Genomic DNA, 18,229 nt, shown 5'->3' with positions numbered 1-18,229 from the left:
AGTGGCAGCACTGTCTTGTTCGAGAAGACACGATTAACCGTCAGCAAAACAGGGAATAAAAATGAATTTGAGGAAAAGAAATTAAATGTAAAAATACGTGGTATGAATTAAGGATGAGTTATAAAGGAGGAAATATAAGGGACGTGAAAGAAGTTTAATTGGAAGATTTGAATGGAGTCATCAGCAGGTTATTGATTTGCAAATGGTTTTATTAATAAATAATTCTTTCTTATTTTGTGATGAGGATTGCTCAAAATAAACAAACGTTATGATAAAAATCCACTTTAACAAAAAGAACAGACAGACAATACACGGATGTAATTTATCTGATAATACAAGGTGATGGACAAAGGTTTTTTTCTCTTAATTAAAACGGTCTATCCAAAATCACAATTGACAAAAGTGCTTGTGTCGCGGGGCGCGCGGAATTGTAATTACTACTTATAATTTACTTTTTTTTTTCAATACGATCCCTTCCGCGCGAGCCGCAATTACAAATTACAGATCGGAAATTTACAGATTTCAATCTGTACACGTAGTTCACTCATTGTACCTAATATAAATTTGCTTTTAAAATCTTGGAAAAATTGGATAAGGCCATAACCAATCTGGCGGCAAGGCTGTGCCAGGTCCTTCGTCTCTACAGTTTTTTTTATTTTCTTGACAATTTTTTCGTTTATAAAATCCAATCCTTCCTCTCTTCCTTTAACTTCTGTGTTGCTTCACTTATTTTCTTTCGTAATGTCGTGTCAGTCTGTCTGTCAACCGTCACAGTGCCGCCATTTCTCTTGTTTGTTGCATCGTTTGTTATCTTCTGTCTTTCTGCCACTTATTCTCGTCCACTGTTTTTCTTTGTTTTCAAGAAAATTCTTCAGTTCGTCCAAATCTAATCTATTTCGTATCCTTTTGTCATCTTCCTTCTCACTACCAGACATTCCGGACTTCAAGTATTACTTAAACGTGCGAATATTGGTTGTTGTTGTTCTTTAAATCATAGTAATCGCAATTTCGAAATTGATCGATAATAGTATATAATAATAATAATATAATAATAATGATCATTATTCATTATCTTCACGCGTTATACATCGCAAGATGTTGTCAGCGCATTGGCAATTTCGGAGACAGAAACTAATCGAAACTTTTTGCCTGGTGTGCGATTTTGATGTTATGTTTTGATTTCATGATACTCTTAGCTAAGAAAACTTGTGTTATTGGACTTTAATATATTTCTTCCTATTTTCTACAATTAAGTCGTATTACAGGTTTCTTTTTAAACTAATCTTCAGGGTGAAATAAACGATTAACCGCTAACAGCTAATCGCAATAATATCAAAATATAGTTACATTTTAAATGACTCGACAGTTACGAAAATTTAACGCCGTTGAACTATGAAATTTTCTTTATGTACAAACACGTTTGTATTAAATAATCAGAGTCGACGTTGAATGCAAAACTGATGTTTGTTTTTCGCTATTAAGTTCGCACCGAATTATTCGCAACATATAAATGCACAAATTATTCAATTACATAAATATACCTCTTGAAATTTTCACAAGTTCTGAAAAAACATGTTTACATTGAAATATATAAATTTTTTAATTCAGTAATGATGAGTAAAAAGGAAGTCAGACCAAATGACTTGTGTCAATCCCTCCGTCAATTATTATTGTTGCGGTACGTTATTGTTTATTTCAGGAATTTGTTGTTTTTAAATTTGTCAGGAGACACAGACAATTTATGCCCGTCTCAGTCGAACCAGACATTACATTGTGGATTTCAAACAGATCAACAGACGTGAAAAGATTCGTAATGTCTTCGTTTCTTTATTTTCTGTCCCAAAAATCACAGTGGCATAGTGCACCTCAATGTATGGTGTAAACCTGTACAAAAGTTGTTCCTCGTTTACTCTATACTTATTACTGGTACAATAATAATGTATTTAAAATGTAACTTATGTAACCTTAGTACTGATTAACGACGGCTGCATTCCAGCATGACCAGCCTTTGGCCGACTGGAGCTAACAGACAAATACGCTCCTTCGAGTGTAAAACCCCGCTATCTCCTTCTGAATCCTCATTATCATAGTCATCGTCATATCGTCACTGTCACTGTCCTTGTCATCACTGTCATTGTCGTCATAATCATCAGCATCATACTTGTCACCATCAATCTTCTAATATCCAAACCCTTTGCCCACTATGCAACACCTCTAATTCTCTAACTATATACTCTATATAAAATATCGTTAGTATAACTAAAACGTGTTGGGTCTAGCTGGAATGCGGCCCTATTTATGCCATCTTAATCCTTTCCGCTGTTTCATTCACATCTCTCTTCCTTGTATACTTAATTGTTTGTCATTCCACAGACAATTTCGCAGTCAATGATTTACTGATAAATTCACACCACTAACTGTAGTCTGTCATTGGTCGGTCAATTAGTTTGATTCCCAGCTGTTCACTTGGCGGCGCAATTGTTGTTATTATTTATACGAATTTTACACTCATTCAACAGCAGCAAAAAAACCTTCCTTTAAGGTTTTAGTTCCCCGAATCACCGCCGTCCTCGTGTTTTCTCTTCTTACCTCGGGTAGGAGACGTTTCTGCGCAATGTCCAAATGAAAATTCATTTAATAATCGATTAATCAAATATACCTTAAGTTACGTGAAATGGCATTATGTCACGTGAATCGTGTCGCAATCATTTTCCCATGTCGTATGTAAAGACAAAACAGTGCCAAGAAATGATACTGTTACTGTATAAATTGATTTTATGAAACAAAGAAAAATGGCAGACAATGGCTTACCTTCTTCTTCTTCTTGTTCATCATCATCATTAACGTCATCATCGTCCTCCTCCTCCTCCTCGCCCAAATAATCTTCCTCGCAACTGTCATCCTATAAAATCACAAAAATTTTGCTTTCATGTAATAATTGTTATATTTCACATAGGAAGAAAGAAACGTGACTTCTGACATGTCGAATTGGCAAACGTACCTCAAGATCTTCTTTGTATACAGTTTCTAAGCAAACGCCACAGTCATCTGCTTCGTCGTCGTCGTCATCTTCATCCGATGCTGCAATAATTTAAAAAATAAGTATACTCACATTTATATGACAAATAAACAAAGTTGCGAAACCAAATCGAGTCGTGAATGACAATTTAAAAAATTCTATAGATCTCATAACAGCCCAAACCTACCCTCTTCACTGTCGTCTTCATTAGCATCACCATCAACATCATCATTTCCATTGACTTCATCGTCTTCGCTGTCATCTACCTCGCAATCATCTATATCATATCTGTAATTAAGATATTATCTGTTACATAACACTTTTCTATTAAATATTAAAAACCACACTAGGGAATATAATGCAGATTTCTAAACGTACCCATCAAGATACCGTAGACTAGGAATAAGGCTGAATACTTTCTCTCTGTAATTATCAATACTCGTCGCTTCATTGTTGAAAAGGTCCAAACTCTTCAAGTTCTTGAATTGCTCCTAGAGTCAATAAATTATCATACGGATAAGTCATAAATCTTACGTTATTAATATCACAGTAAAAGATTAAACTTACCAATGGCTGTAGCGTGTCAAGGTCTTTTATTTTGTTTCCACTGAGGTTCAGATGAGTTAATTTAGGGCTCGTGTGGAGTATGTTCAATCCACCCGAAATTCGATTGTCGCTCAGTTCCAACTGTGTCGAAAGGAAAGGGAAAAATAAAAAACGATGCCTCACCCAATACGAAAATGAATATTACAACGTATTAATAAGCGGAGCTCGTACCTTTTTAAGGTTTGGTAATTTTGGAAAACCTTTCAGGCTGGTAAGGCCCACGTTGATAAGACTCAGCGTCTCTAGAGCAACAAATTCATCTGTCAAACCAACGATATTCGTACTCCGACAATTATCCAGCACAAATTCTGTGATCTGCAACAAAACAACGAATGCAACATTTACAATAGAGTCAATAATTTGTTTACAATAAGTAAACAAGAAAGTTATTACAATTAAAAAAAAATTGTTATCATACTGTTATGGATCTGACAAGATAGGAGATTATCACAACAAGGAAAAGGAATAACAGAAAATAACGTCAAGATATAAATGATGACCAAATAAATAAAGAAGAACTATGATGCAAGCGTGCATTGAAAGTCAGGAGTACAGTGATAAATCCAAAAAAAAAAACAATTAAGCTTTCTCAAAACTTCCGAAGCATCACAGACATAGAAAATAATCTCGTGATACGATGCACCTAAATGCAACTGCATCCACGTTACAATTCAAGGCCAAGAGTAAAGTCATTTTATTTATTAAACCATGTCGTATTCTTTCATGGCAAGGTCCGCTGTTAAAATTCAAACGAGCGATAAGCATTCGCGGTGGATGGGCTATTTTATTGATCGGAGAAAGAGAAAGGCTGTTGGATGGGCGGCAGGGTATATCAGGAGGAGAAAAGGAGACAGGAGAACATCTAGTGGGGTGTTGAGCAGGACTGGTGAGTGTTTAGTACAAGGGTGGGTAAGGCCGCATCGTATTTTGCGACACGAGGAAAGCCGATGAACGATGAACATCTAGCAAAGCGACATAAGCGAATTCCATGGGCTGTCGGCTTATTGGTCCCTCCACCTCACTCACAATCCAGTGCCGTATCCTCAGGAAGGCACAAGCCGTGTCGCAAGACGCGATGCTACACGCTGCGCCCCCTAATCTTAGATACTGTACGACATTCCGCACTTTGGATTGGTCGTGGCGTGCGTTGTGAGGCACAGGGTGAAAGTAGATATGAAAACTTATCACAGAAATCAGGGACGGCATCGATCGATCCCATCTGTGGGTCACCAGGGCCCCCTCTGTCCTTATGGCGAACGAATTTTTATAATCTCCAAATTAATATCGATCTTTCTTTGACAGAAATTTTATATTACTTAGGTAAAGTATTTGATATTGTCGTTTGCATATATATTTTTTTTCATACATTGGAAATGACCCTTATTCAAGCTAATATACTGCACCACTTTGAATTCAGTGTTCATTGTATGTAAAATTTTATCGCACCAGAAAGACTGTCGAGGCTAATCAATAGTAAAAGACAGAACGAGTTAAACTTTGTTGTTAATTACGCATGTTGATCGGTATAAGTTTAAAAAAAAAATTGTTTTTTTTTGCGGACCTAGGGCAATATGTTATCACGGCACTGGCCTCTCGAAGAACCACGAGTGCAAAACGCGAGGGACTAGCTAACGCCCACGCGGCACCATTTCAGGCGATTCTCTCTGCAAGTACGTCACTAGAAATTTCTTGGCATTTGACAGACAAGAAATGGATATCGATTCGTAGATTGTTATAAGAAATCAGAAGCCAAGGTATCCCGGTGCGTGTCTTTTGAGATTTTTAATTTCCGATGCCGTACGTGCCACTTGGTGGCATAGTGGACTCGTCCAAAGATGGCCGCGCCGTGCTTGACGACATGCCGATAAACACGACAACGTGGGGTTCAAGATTCCGAGACATTTACGATACTATTTCATACGAGGTAACGTTAGCACACGGTAGGGACTTTAGGCTCAGTCCGATAGTGCATCTTCATTAAAGACCAAGAGGATCGTGAATACGTTGACACGGAACAAATATGTCTGCCATCGCGCGCACCGGGTCACAATGGCGGCGTCCATTCACACGCGCACCTTGCCATGGCCATTACCTCATGGCGCATACACTTCCGATTCTGTTGACTGGCTGCACTCGAAATAAATTAAGGTAGTTGGGCAGCATATTCTAAGCTTAACCATATATTTTTTTCTACTTAATTGAACGAGTTCAGGCTCCTGCACTGTTGTATCAAATAAAAATATTTTTCTACCGACTAGTTTATGAGATATTAATTAATGAAACTAGCAAAAATTTAGGTAGTGGGGAAATAATGGCTGAATTTAATCGAAAATGTTTACTTAAAAGTAGAAGCTTGACCTAAGTATTAAAAAGTATCAGTGGCGAGTTTTTCATCTTAAGCGCTTACTGATAAAAATTGAACATTATTTTTAAGTTATAGAAAAATAACGTGTCGAAAGTAGTCATGTGGCGTGTGTGCTGTCTTTATTGGGAAGCTCTGTTTGTAAGACTTAGCTAGAGAAAAATATGGTGACGCAATACTAAGCGAAAAATTTTCAAATTTTAACACCACTTTCAAATTGTGTTTCACTAAAATATTTTTTTCACGAAATGTCCAAATTTCTATTTACAAAGATTATATATTTGATGCTGGTAACCACGCACTGTCAAAAGGTTAGATTCAACCACCAACCGTGCAAACGTATTTACAGATGGTACTAAATTCCAACTATCGGTACTAGTCAAACTGCCGTCTATATAATAAATGTCGAAAAGTATTGCTTGTATTGTCAAATTACTCTTGGAGACTATGATTACGTGTAAAATTATGAAAATTCATATTGAATAATATGATTTGCTATATTTTTATATTTATTTGTGAACTTAAAACAGTTTGTATATAAATGTTGATTTGACTTCGGCCCATCTCCGCCATACTACCTTAACATAAATCAGTGGACTCGTACAAAATGAGCTTATAAGATGGCGGATGAGACAGATATCTTGATATACTATTACATTCTATGACAAGTGTCGCGATCAAGGTTATGTGATAGGTTCGTAATGGCATTTTTTTAGGAAGAAGAAATGAACGACAGTAATAAACAATTGTAAGGGAATTTAGCTTCCTTTTGTCCTTCAATAATAATACCTTGAGAAATCTATAAGGGAGAGTTATCGTGATTGACCTTACGCGAAATGTCAGACGTAATTATCGAGTTTGTATTTTCATTTCGATAATGCAACTGCTCGTGATACAGATGTTTTTCATAATTTCGAATACAATGACGCCTATTAATTTCGATTGAATAATGATAATATCATAAGAAACTATACGAAATTTGCTGTACTTTTCTCTCAAAATGGCAACGTTGCTAATTGCATACTCTTATGTGAGATTTACGATGTCGATCGTGCGTCCTACTGCAGCTACACGTGAAGGCGGCATCTTGGTCGAGACAGAAAAATAGAGAAAAAAAATGACAATTGCAAAGGACACTTCGACAGTCAGAAAGTAACATGTTTAAAGAACCCAGTAAATTGTGGGAATTTTTCATTTGATAAGCGTCGCGCAATATTGTTGACAAAAAGGTTTTATCCCAACCTTGTCCCAATTAAGAAGAAATTCTAGTGTCGGAAAAATTATTATTAAACCAAAAGCACAGATTTTTTTCAGCATACGAGTCCTCTCGAGGTAATTAAATAACGATTATGCGGAAGATGAGGAAATGTGATTTAAAGGAAGCAATCGAGGCGTTTCATGTCAACGACTGGAGTCTGTTAACATATGTTTTCCCGGCACAGTTCAAAAAGGAACAAACAAAATTGCCCGATAAGATTTTAGAAATAATTTTTCATTGTCTCACAATGCTGTTATGCCGACCGTTTGCAGTATCCAAGGAATAATGCAAAGATAATAAAGAATAAAAGAAAAATGCAAGATAATAAAGGACAACGACACTTCTCCATCGAATTTTCATTAAACGCTTGACGAGTGACTGTTGTAGGTAAAGATAATCATAAAATGTACCTAGCGGTAATTTTAGAAGAAAAGAACAGTCTAGTAGCCTCTGGGAGAAGGTACGCCAGAGACCAAGCTACCAACGCCTTGCTGTGTGCTATGCCATGGTTGAGATACACATGGACCACTTTCACACCAACAGTTATACTTGAAAATATTAATGGGACCCAAGAGTAATGAGTAATATATATACATTTGAAGTGGGATAACAGAATTGCAGTTTCGTACAAGACTGGGAATTACCGAAGCTTCAGCAAGGAAAGATGTCAATTTTGTATGTATGCTAATTTTAATGTTTGGAGGACGCTGCAGTCTTGAGCCTTTCCATAGATTTCCTTCTCTGGATTCGATCGAATTTGCAAATGCAATCAAGACAGGTCGTACTAGGCTGGCTTGCTGGTTAGCTGGAGCGTTGGCCTTGCAACGTATGCACGTTCGAAAATAAATCCGATACGCGGAAATACTCCAAAACAAACGACATCACTCGATTATCGTTCGGTCGTGTAATTTTTTTTCACTTAATATTCATTGGCCTAGAAGTATAGAATTATTGGATATGATTTTGCGATTGGGAATAGGCATGATGTCTGAAAAACTGACCTGCGTTGGAAACTTTCCAAGATGTTGCACGATGTCACGATACGCTACGCCATGCCGCACCGCGCAACGCCACGCCGGGATTTTATTTAATTTGGAAAATTATTATGCGGCACGTTCGTGTTTCTTTGATGTACAATCAAATTTATCCTTTAGTAAACATGAGACGGAGACAATCATAATTTGGAGTTATGACGACGAGGCGTGACAAATACTGACATACCTGCTGTTATGAGTTCTCTCAAGCGTAAAAACGTGTTTCACTTTCAACTCCACTATGGCTTCCATGATTTTTCAAAAACAGGAGAAAGACCGACGAAGTCAGAAGTAAAAAAAATGGACGTCTTGCACACAATAAAAAGTTTAGATCCGGCAAACGTATCGATTGTCCCGAATAAACGTGGTAGAATACGAATGTGGAATCCAATGAGATTTATGTAAGGAGCTTTAATGGAGTTAAGAGGAAAACATTTCGGAGTAACAAAGGAATAAGACAAATTCGAAAAGAAAAAGAGTCAATGACTCCATATATAAAATAGAAATTCGTAGCTAGGCCACGCTAGTCCCTGTTGTAGCGACATTTCCTGTACTCCAATATCTGGAAGTATAACCAAGAGACAGAAAATCACTTGGAAACACCGAGCAGGACCAGTGTTCATACGAATCCTCATAAGAGTATCGTAAAAGTAAAGAAAAATATAAATGTGAATGTAAATGAAAATGGCAACAACGACAAACGGTAGTATCAGTGGCGGCGTCGTCGCCGAGGAGCCGTGGAGGTCCCCCAAGCGAGGAAGCACGCCATGCCTCTGGTGTCGTAGATGTCTATGTATCATCCTAATCAAGTACAAGAACTCGACACTGCAATGGATTTTCGATGGCCACGCGGTTCAACAGCCGGTAAAACTCCATGGTTTTCGGCGTTGTGTCTTTTGTACCGGGAGTGTGCGGCTATGAGTGCGTGGTTGTCGCGGTCCTCGGTGGGAACATACGAATGATGATGATACACGATTTAGTTGAGACACATTCGCCTGCGAACACCGCGGTGAACACACACCCGCGACCCGAGCAAAGCGTAATAAAATAAGTGGGGTTCGACTTACTTCGCCGGGGCTCCTTCCCCGCTTCTCAAGGTCTATCCGCTTCTCCATGGCCTCCAGATCCGTTTAAGACTCCTAACACCGATCACTGCACCTTCCTGCGTCGCAGCGACTAGTCGCAACCTTGCTTTCAAACCGGGAATATGACGGACGGACGGTCGGTCGGTCGCCAGTCGGACAGAGCCACCACCGTACCGAAGAGTCAACCCAACGGCGGTTCGATTCTGGCTTAGGCCCTACGCTCTACGCTCCACACCGAACTGGCGGGGCCCCCACACAATAACAACCCAAGAGGCGGGAAACGAAACACATGTCTGGCACTACTTTCGAAGCGACCAATCGGAGTACAGTGCTCCTTGCTCTTTTTAGATTTAACTGCCCTCTGGCGGATATCGTCGGGAAGTAAGACTGATGCGCCAAAGAGTGGCGTGAAGGAAAATTTCTTTGATGCTTGTTACGAAAAAGTCAAAAATTTAAGACATAAAATGATCGAGAAGGGTTTAGGGGATTAGGGTACATTTTTTACATATCTTTCTTGACATTTTCTTGGATATTCAATTATGGTTTCTTGTGCCAGATAATGATTGGTCGATGATCCTCCCGGCATGGAAGACACGAGGCTTCCGTTCTTCGATCTTGAGTTTGGCTTTTATTACGCGAAGCATATTTTTTACGTAATGCATCCTAAGCATGTCACTTGTAAGTAATACTAATGATGACTGACAACTTGACATCGGAACCCTGGAGATAACTTTCTGGTAATTGTGCTTTATACGATCGTGAGGCATATCGAGCGAAATATTTGGTATATGGAAATATTATGCCACTGTGGTATATAACCGTGCTTGCGCATTATGATTATGTAGAAATTTTATTTATATTTATATTAGAATTTCTACGGTTATTTTTCATGATTATCCTATTCGATTTTACGTATCTTCAAATTTGACGATTTCTTTATTTTTTTTAGTCATTTCATAATATTTTTATTTGAATAGTCTCGAATGTGGCGTTCGATGCCCTGACGAATGCTACGGCCCTGTTCAATACTAACGGCTATTGCAGCCAAGCTGTGCCCTCTTTCGACTTCACTAACCACCATATACTGTAACAGTCGTTGGCGACATGCGTCCGGCAATGAATTTAAATGGAATGTAAAAATAAATAATCTGAGATTCACAATCACTGAAGAGGACTTAAAAAAGTTACTCCAAGGATATCGACAGTCATCAATTTCTCGATAGAAGATTCTCATATATTGCAGAGTAACAATCGACATACCTCACCGCAAAATAGTCCCTGGAAGTGAATCGAAACTCGGTTTCCCGCGTGCGCAGCTACTTAAATGATGTCGCTGTTAATGCGTCATATGAGACTAGCTTTTATATACACGGAAGGTAATGTATTGTACTGTATTGTACACTCTCTTCCGGATTGTAAAAAAAATTCCAGCCATTTTATGTGAAGCATTGAACCAATCCGACAAATAAAGTTTTCTTCTTGTTCACAAAGCTAGAAATGAACAGCATGAAAGAAAATATATCTCGCAATGTTAGATTAGTTTTCATCAAATTGTAAAGTTCGAAGGTCATGTACATATATCTATGGTCTGAAATTGATTATATTAATAATTTTTCAATCGTTAAAACCAAATCTTGGACAGGTACGTTGAGTTTCTTGTAAAGATCAGAAGTGGATGTAATTCTGTGCCTGTCATGATGAGATAATTAATATTGTCTTAAAAACAATTTGTAAAGAGATGAATAAATCCGATAGGAGCAATCCCTCGGATGTACAGCTATGTTAATCAAATTATTGGTTTCAATTTATACACACAAATTCAATTGATATCTACGAATTTTCAGGAATGTTATACAACCAGTTTATGTAATCCCTGCTACAGTCTAAGGTACATTCTCTGAATCTATAGGTTCACTTTGATTAAATTGATTATTTGAAAACGTCTATTCAAAATGCTGTAACGTTGAACAATTATATTTCTGTGACATAGAGTATATTAAGTAATATGACTGATCATTCTGTTGTTAAGATTTTAGCACCTCATCTTTACTCCATGCCAGAATGATCCGCCCCTGGAGGTGTAGAATCCGTCAAGGGTTGAGATCAATATGCGCTCATTGATTGCACTATAGCTGCGCTGCGTCGACCCTGTGTCTCTTCCTCGCTTAGTTTTCTGTCTTTACACCGCGTTCCGCTAAACAGTAAACGGGAAGACTTGATGGTATCAATCTACTTGTATTTCTTACATAATTGCCTACATACTAATGCTTCGGGTAGACTGTGGACGAATGTACTGATAAGGTTCATTTTCTTAGACACTGTATTGACCTAGTAGCACAGAAATCTGATAGAGTTATTGATAAGAGAGAAACGACACGGTTAAATAGTAATTCTTTGTTATAGACTTCCAGTTTTCAAATACACGATAACTGTGTTTTTATGCATAATCAGTAGATATGATTTCAGTCTTGTAATATGTATGTACGATTTATATTTGTCGAACGAAATTTCTATGACATGTTTGTGACGTCTTATAATGATCAATGATATCGACGATAAGTAATATGTGGGAGAACATTTTTTAAAAGATAAAAGTGTCAAGGGTAATGATTTTTATTTGAGCATCTAAGGAGCATCGCGGCGGCTTCTTTATGCATCGATTGCACTTGCAATCCGTATCTTGACGTATGCAGGGCCGTATGTGTGTACGAGCAATCAAATTACTTCCTATAAATAGATCTTGCTCTCTTTCTTCACATCCTCCTCTGCCATCTTCAACTGCCTTACCACGGACATCATCGTTTTTCTCCTGCGCAGTGTCAAGTGCATACAATACACAAATTTCAATTCCTTCACAATGCAATTCTACTGTTCGATAAAATGTATTATCGACATTGTACTAATAATGAAGAACTTGAGTTACTAAAGAATTCTGATGGTACACACAAATTTGGAGCATTGTTGATCTTATTAAGCCTAAGTTTGTTAATAGAGACGCATTGGAGTAATACTGTAGTATAGTAATATAGTAGTAAATACTGAAAGAATTTATGTTGCAATCTGCATATTGAAAACGGTAGATTTTATAGAAATTTTTATTTAAAAAAATATAATATACATAAAACAGTTTTATATACTTATGATTAACATTTCTAACATTTTTTAATGTTTCTGTTAACCATTACAAGTACAGAAAAATTGCCGCTGCTTATTATGCGAGAATTGACTAAATTACTGATAGCAGTTTGTACAAGGTTTGCATATTAATGTTATCTATTGTAATGCGTTTCTGTAAAGACGTGAAATTACAGAAAAATAGTAGAACGTCTCACAGTACTGGATTTATTATTATGGCTTTTCTTTAATAAAGCACAAGTATCAAGCTGACAATGTGTAATGTACCATTGGGACATTGACATATTGAAAACATTTTACTTTCGTGGGATGCACAATTAAATGAGTTTAATTAAATCTAAAAGCAAGCTATGCTGCTCTTATTTATTATGCAACGGTATTGTACACATTCTAAAAATGTTTAAAGAGCTACGATTGTTCTCTTCAGATCTTGATAACTTAAAAGAAAAAACTAAATTTACATCAATCAACATCGAACTACAATGTGATAATAATTGATGCAGTTTAGATTGAAATCAAGAAACAATGAGAGCAACTGCATAATATTATTTTGAGGTAGTTAATTAAATTAGATGCCTGTTAAAACAAGGCTTTAATGCAATAAAGAAGAGAAAAGAATATAATGATATTCGCACCATAAGGTTTCACATTGATATTAGGATTTTTGAGATTTAAGCCATATTATGACAGTTGTGATTGAACTTGCTATTTCATTACCAGCTTATATAAGCCTATAAGGCATTGAATCTATTATTCCCGGTATAATATTAATATTTACATTAACTTATTCTCTAAAGCTAATAAAATACAATTTAGTCGAGATATCCACACGTACATGGATTCTAAGGACTGATCATGGTCCTATTGAAACTATAAAAATATTCTCTCCTAACGTACTGGCGCAAGGGAAATTCATGTAAATAAATATTATTTCAATTGTAAATTAAACCTCTTTTGCGCCGTTATCATCATTATGTATATGTATATACAGAAATAATATATATATAGAAAACAAGAACTGCTAGTACCTAGTGCAGGAACTTCCTAATGTATAATTCAACTATTATTGTGCTTAGATGTTCTTAATACTTGTTCATCCTCAATATATTATTGGCGTTCCAACAGAATTTCCCAGTTTCACCACGTAGAAAAGAAATTAGAAAAATAGTTTCAGGATAGAAAAGAAGAAACACAAAAAAATTAAATTCGTCCATAAAAAATTTCTGAACAAGTGTAAAGGACAAAGAGGTGTTTAGCACCTTTAGGATATACAGTAGACACAAAATTTCACTAATGAATATATAACACTTCAAATGTTTTGTTTCAACTATGGAATAGTTATGTATATTTTAAATATAGCAAGTAACAAGCTCATTTTGGACTCCCAAAAACGGAGTACATCTTCAATAAATTCAAATAGAAACGTGAATATTGAGCAGACAAGATATTTCACTGGAAGTAGTATGTGACATTGTTTTGTACAATTAATGAAATCGACATGGATTAGAATGGCTAGATAATTTTCCATTCATTCATTATAATCTAATACTACATAATCGTCGGAATACCGAGTTTAATTTGTGTCATCGTTTATTACCGACAATGGACGATTCCACTGTGGGTCCAGTTTCTGAAAGTAATCTTTTGCGACTACGTACTGTTTGAGGAGATGTTGTGCTGATTTGAATATGGCAGATGGTATTACTGTTTTCATTACTTGTACCACCAGTACTTATAGTCCTCTTAGTACTGCTTGGTGAGTCGGCGTTGCTCACAGAATTTTTTCTCTTAATGCCACCATTTGTTTCTTGCTTCACAGGAGCCACTGACGATCGTGTTTTTCGTGGCTGATAATCCGGCATTGCTTGCATTCTTTCTAATGCAGCACGTAACGGTAGCAAACCAACTGCGAACGGTATCTCTTTACTTGGTGAATATTCTGGAAGCTCTATACCAGTTTCACGATCTTCCAATATGTCAGACATGTCACCCCATAGTGCACGATTCACTGAAGCTATGGTATTTAATTTTGCAGGGACATAAGGGCGCACTTCTAGGTACTCCAATTTGTCAATTTTACTAGAACGTAATTTGCTGCTATTATTTCTTGATCTTTGATCGCTTTTGTTACTCTTGACCAGTGACAAACGAGACTTATTGGCATTTTTTTTCAATGATTTTGACGAGCTGCGTAACGTACGGGTATTGTGTGAATTTCTTTTATTGCTCTGTAATGAATTCATTGTATTTTCATCGGATATCCTTTGTTCCGATTCTTTAACTTTACGTTTTAGTTTGTTTAGCGTCTCTGTTGTGCTATTAGAATGATCTTTTCTTGTATCTGTATGCTTATCTCTTGATCGTTGAATGTCTGATGTTAAATCATTGTTATTGACCGAGTCATCAGTGTCCTGATTATTCAATCGAGTACTTCTTCGCAATGCAGGCACTGTTAATATATTTGTTTTACACACAACACCGTTTGAATTTTCAATGCTTAATATATGATTGTCCATGGAAAATAATTCGTTCATTTGTCGTATTTTTGTATTATTTTTTACGTGAGCTTTCTCCTTCTGACCATTCAGTTTGATACCTGAGTTATGTTCGCTAGTGTTGCCATTTTGGCAAATTGCATCTCTTATTGTACAACCCACTACGGTCTCTATGTTTTCAGTACTTAAGCTTAATATGTATTCCGTATTTTCCATATCTAGGGATGTTGAAAGTGTTATTGGCGTATCATTCTTCGATGACTCTTCTAGTAAGTCAATGCAATTGGCAGTGGGTAGTTCAGGCGTGGCACTATTAAAATGTGCCAAATTACTTCTGGATGAATCGGCTGACTTGCGTCTTTTATGTGTATAAACTTTCAGACCCTTTCCTAATTTGCTGGGAATATCTGTCAACTCGGATGCTTGTTGTGTGAAGGTTTCAATTTTTTTTTGATTACATGGCAACATTAACATGGGCGTTTGCTCAGTATTAAAAAAATCACAGCACTGTTCATACAGTATTGGTTCTAATTTGCTATCTCCATTGTATTTTATATCATTGTCGATATGTTCTATCGGGTTGTCTACACGATTATACATTTTTGACATTTGTTTTACTTTAAACTCTGAATTCTTTAAGGGTTTTTCGTTTCGTCTCAGTACAGGAGAACGTGGCACTGCAGATTTCATTGTTGTGCTAGTTTCTTTTTTTCTAGCTGTGCATGTTTCTTCGTACAGTGTATGTTCGACAAAGTCATTTTCTGTATCACAATTCGTAGTACTACTTTGTGGAGATTGATTTCCATCCGAATCGATATCACTGTTTCCATTGAACTCAAGTCCCAAATGGTTTTCACTACTTAACTTTCGATGAACTCTTACTTGAACACAATTATCTTCGTCACCGATATTAGTATCTTCATCGTCGTACGTGGCTTCCGAAAATTCGAGTACCTGAACAGCCTTCTGCAAAGAATCTCTGATGATCTTTGTATGCGATTTTTCAATAGCATTTTGAGAATCCATTATTGTTCCAGCAATACAAGCTAATTCCTTCACCTGTAATTAATTATAAAAGTTTATATAATGGATCATGTGTATAAAATAACCCATGCACAATGGTTACCTTAAATATTTTTGCTGCTTCCAATAATGATGGCAAGTGCTCTTGAGATATAGTGGTTTCTCCACAGTACATAAACTCAACCATAGCCTTCAGTATTTCAAAGTTTAAGTCACTGAGTAATATAATTGGCTCTTGACCCAGATCTTGTTCCAGCATTTCCTGTTTTTTTACATTGATACAAAACAACAATTTTAAGATATATAAAAATCTATCGACATAGCTAAAAGTTTATGTAACTCATTTCTTAAATAGAGATATTATCTTTAATTAGGTAATTATTTCAATAACTAATATACATACCTCAAAATAAAGGCTGCAGGAGGCAAGTACCAGCTTGTGAACACGTAATTTTTGTTCTTCGCATATAAGAGTTACATCAACTAAAGCTTGTCGAGCTAGAAGACCACTGAATCTTTCCGTAACATGTCCTGCATGGCCAGGCCAATGCAGAACATATTCCTCACCACCCTCGACCATCGCTATTCCTGTACACGACATAAAAATAGGTGAAAATCTTCAAGGCAAAATGAAGATATTGGTTTATAAGCACATTCAAACACCACAATACTTACCATTGAGAAAAAAGTAACTGGATGCGTTCAAGTTCCTCCGTTGTCAGAAAATCAGGATGAATCGTAGCACAATATGTGTTTTAAAACACAATGAAACGTATGTAAGTAAATTTCACATTGAACTCCAAAAGAGTACAGGGTGGTAATACTTAGTAAAAAAAAATGTCAAACACCATTCGAATCAAGAAACATTTATAAACTCGTCTACATCCCGAAGCGTCTATAGACGAAAATACGACTGGCAAACTCAAAATCTCGCCATCTTACCTCATAACATCTCAGAAACATCGACGCATACATCGCAAACAACGCAAGCATCTCGAAAGATCAGTGAAAAGCATGAAGTATTCGATACGGAGAAATGGGGGTCAATCTTTGAGACCAGAGACAGAGATCAGTAGGGAGATGCACAACGCTACGGTTTTAGGCGATACCAAAAACATCATCGCCTCCGTTGATAATGCATATCCCGTCGTAGCCGAGCTGAACGTGATCACGAACGGGTAGCCTGGCGGGCAGAGATTCTGCACAACTTACAAGTGATTCCCAAAGCAACCCTTAGAAAGAGGCCGCTTATCAGATATTGCCTAAATCTTTTTTTTTGTAATCTTAAATTCAAATGTACAGTGTAAGCTCGATAAGATTTACTAAGACAAAAGCCAGTACCTTATGCCTGCCTGCGTTAAGGAGTGCAGCGATGCGGTGCTAGCTTCCATCATTATTTAACAATAGTTCCAAGCGGAACTATGATCCCAACATTGAGTACTTGAGAGAAATATTTCGGAACTGTTTGAAGCACAATCTGAAAACAACACTGAAAGCCAGCACCTTATGCATACCTGCACTGAAGCGTTTGGTGCGACTAGTATCCTTAATAGGTATTTTCCCGATGTTACGTAGCAGAACTATTGTTCAAACCTACCAGGAACTATAGAACTCCTCGAGAACTATTGAATAAGCGTATTGTTGAAACATTTTTAAGAAATTTTAAAAAAGTGCGATGCTGGAGCTGACACCCGTGTAGCATCTTAATTTTGAACAATGTTTCAACAATAAGCTTTTTTAAGAGTTCTAGGAGAGTTCTATAGTTCCTGATAGGTTTTAACAATAGTTCTGCTACGCAATACCGTTAAAATACGTACTTTCCAAAAATTGAGGTGGTAGTCGTGGTCGATTTTTATTAGGGCCAGTGGGACGTTAATTAAGGTCATAGCAGTCTCCTGAGCTTATCCCTATCCTTATCTGTGTTTTCGTTATCAATTATTATTGTTCCCATAAATTCACTTTATTGCTTAACATTTATATAAAATACTTAGCGCAATACAATACACACAATTATCTTAGATGTGTTTATACGCTGGTACATGGGTAAGTGTTGTGCCGTGATTTTTCGATTCACGGTCACAAGGCGACTCCGGCTACCGATACAGATAACGTTTTCACTTTCTGGTTCCCTCCGAGTCACCACCCTGCTCAGAAGCTACGCTATCGGGTTGATTCGTATAGATATGCCAACGCTCTCGTAAGATTTCGTTAT

At 36.8% G+C, this 18,229-nt stretch overlaps 2 protein-coding genes and 3 long non-coding RNA genes across 5 annotated transcripts; 1 reads left to right on the top strand and 4 right to left on the bottom strand.

The window, feature by feature from the left end:
- Window positions 1-409: 409 nt before the first annotated feature.
- LOC107272261 (acidic leucine-rich nuclear phosphoprotein 32 family member A) lies at window positions 410-9,586 on the bottom strand. The gene is made up of 8 exons (XM_015749260.2): window positions 9,347-9,586; window positions 3,797-3,940; window positions 3,587-3,706; window positions 3,398-3,510; window positions 3,207-3,307; window positions 3,002-3,081; window positions 2,812-2,902; window positions 410-2,607 (listed from the first exon to the last, which is right to left on the bottom strand). The coding sequence occupies exons 1-8, from the start codon at window positions 9,392-9,394 to the stop codon at window positions 2,546-2,548; spliced, it is 759 nt and encodes a 252-aa protein (XP_015604746.1). The 5' UTR covers window positions 9,395-9,586; the 3' UTR covers window positions 410-2,545.
- On the bottom strand, window positions 3,947-5,505 carry LOC112495028. Its single transcript, XR_003061149.1, has 3 exons — window positions 5,187-5,505; window positions 4,992-5,088; window positions 3,947-4,918 (listed from the first exon to the last, which is right to left on the bottom strand). It is a non-coding gene; the product is annotated as an uncharacterized LOC112495028 (long non-coding RNA).
- LOC107272262 lies at window positions 7,987-8,975 on the bottom strand. Its single transcript, XR_001538870.2, has 3 exons — window positions 8,467-8,975; window positions 8,247-8,393; window positions 7,987-8,179 (listed from the first exon to the last, which is right to left on the bottom strand). It is a non-coding gene; the product is annotated as an uncharacterized LOC107272262 (long non-coding RNA).
- Window positions 9,587-9,763: 177 nt separating the features above from the next.
- Window positions 9,764-12,751, top strand: LOC112495027. Its single transcript, XR_003061148.1, has 2 exons — window positions 9,764-10,101; window positions 10,342-12,751. It is a non-coding gene; the product is annotated as an uncharacterized LOC112495027 (long non-coding RNA).
- Window positions 12,752-12,830: 79 nt separating this feature from the next.
- On the bottom strand, window positions 12,831-17,099 carry LOC107272263. Its single transcript, XM_015749262.2, has 4 exons — window positions 16,693-17,099; window positions 16,421-16,605; window positions 16,121-16,279; window positions 12,831-16,053 (listed from the first exon to the last, which is right to left on the bottom strand). Exons 2-4 carry the CDS (start codon window positions 16,595-16,597, stop codon window positions 14,083-14,085), a joined length of 2,307 nt encoding a protein of 768 aa, XP_015604748.1. The 5' UTR covers window positions 16,598-16,605; window positions 16,693-17,099; the 3' UTR covers window positions 12,831-14,082.
- Between the last annotated feature and the right edge of the window lie 1,130 nt (window positions 17,100-18,229).

Source organism: Cephus cinctus, unplaced genomic scaffold (genome assembly GCF_000341935.2).
Source record: "Cephus cinctus unplaced genomic scaffold, Ccin1 Ccin1_scaffold1146, whole genome shotgun sequence".
Taxonomy (NCBI): domain Eukaryota; kingdom Metazoa; phylum Arthropoda; class Insecta; order Hymenoptera; family Cephidae; genus Cephus; species Cephus cinctus.
Note: the sequence above shows the minus strand (reverse complement) of the source record. Positions and strands in the feature narration are given on the sequence as shown.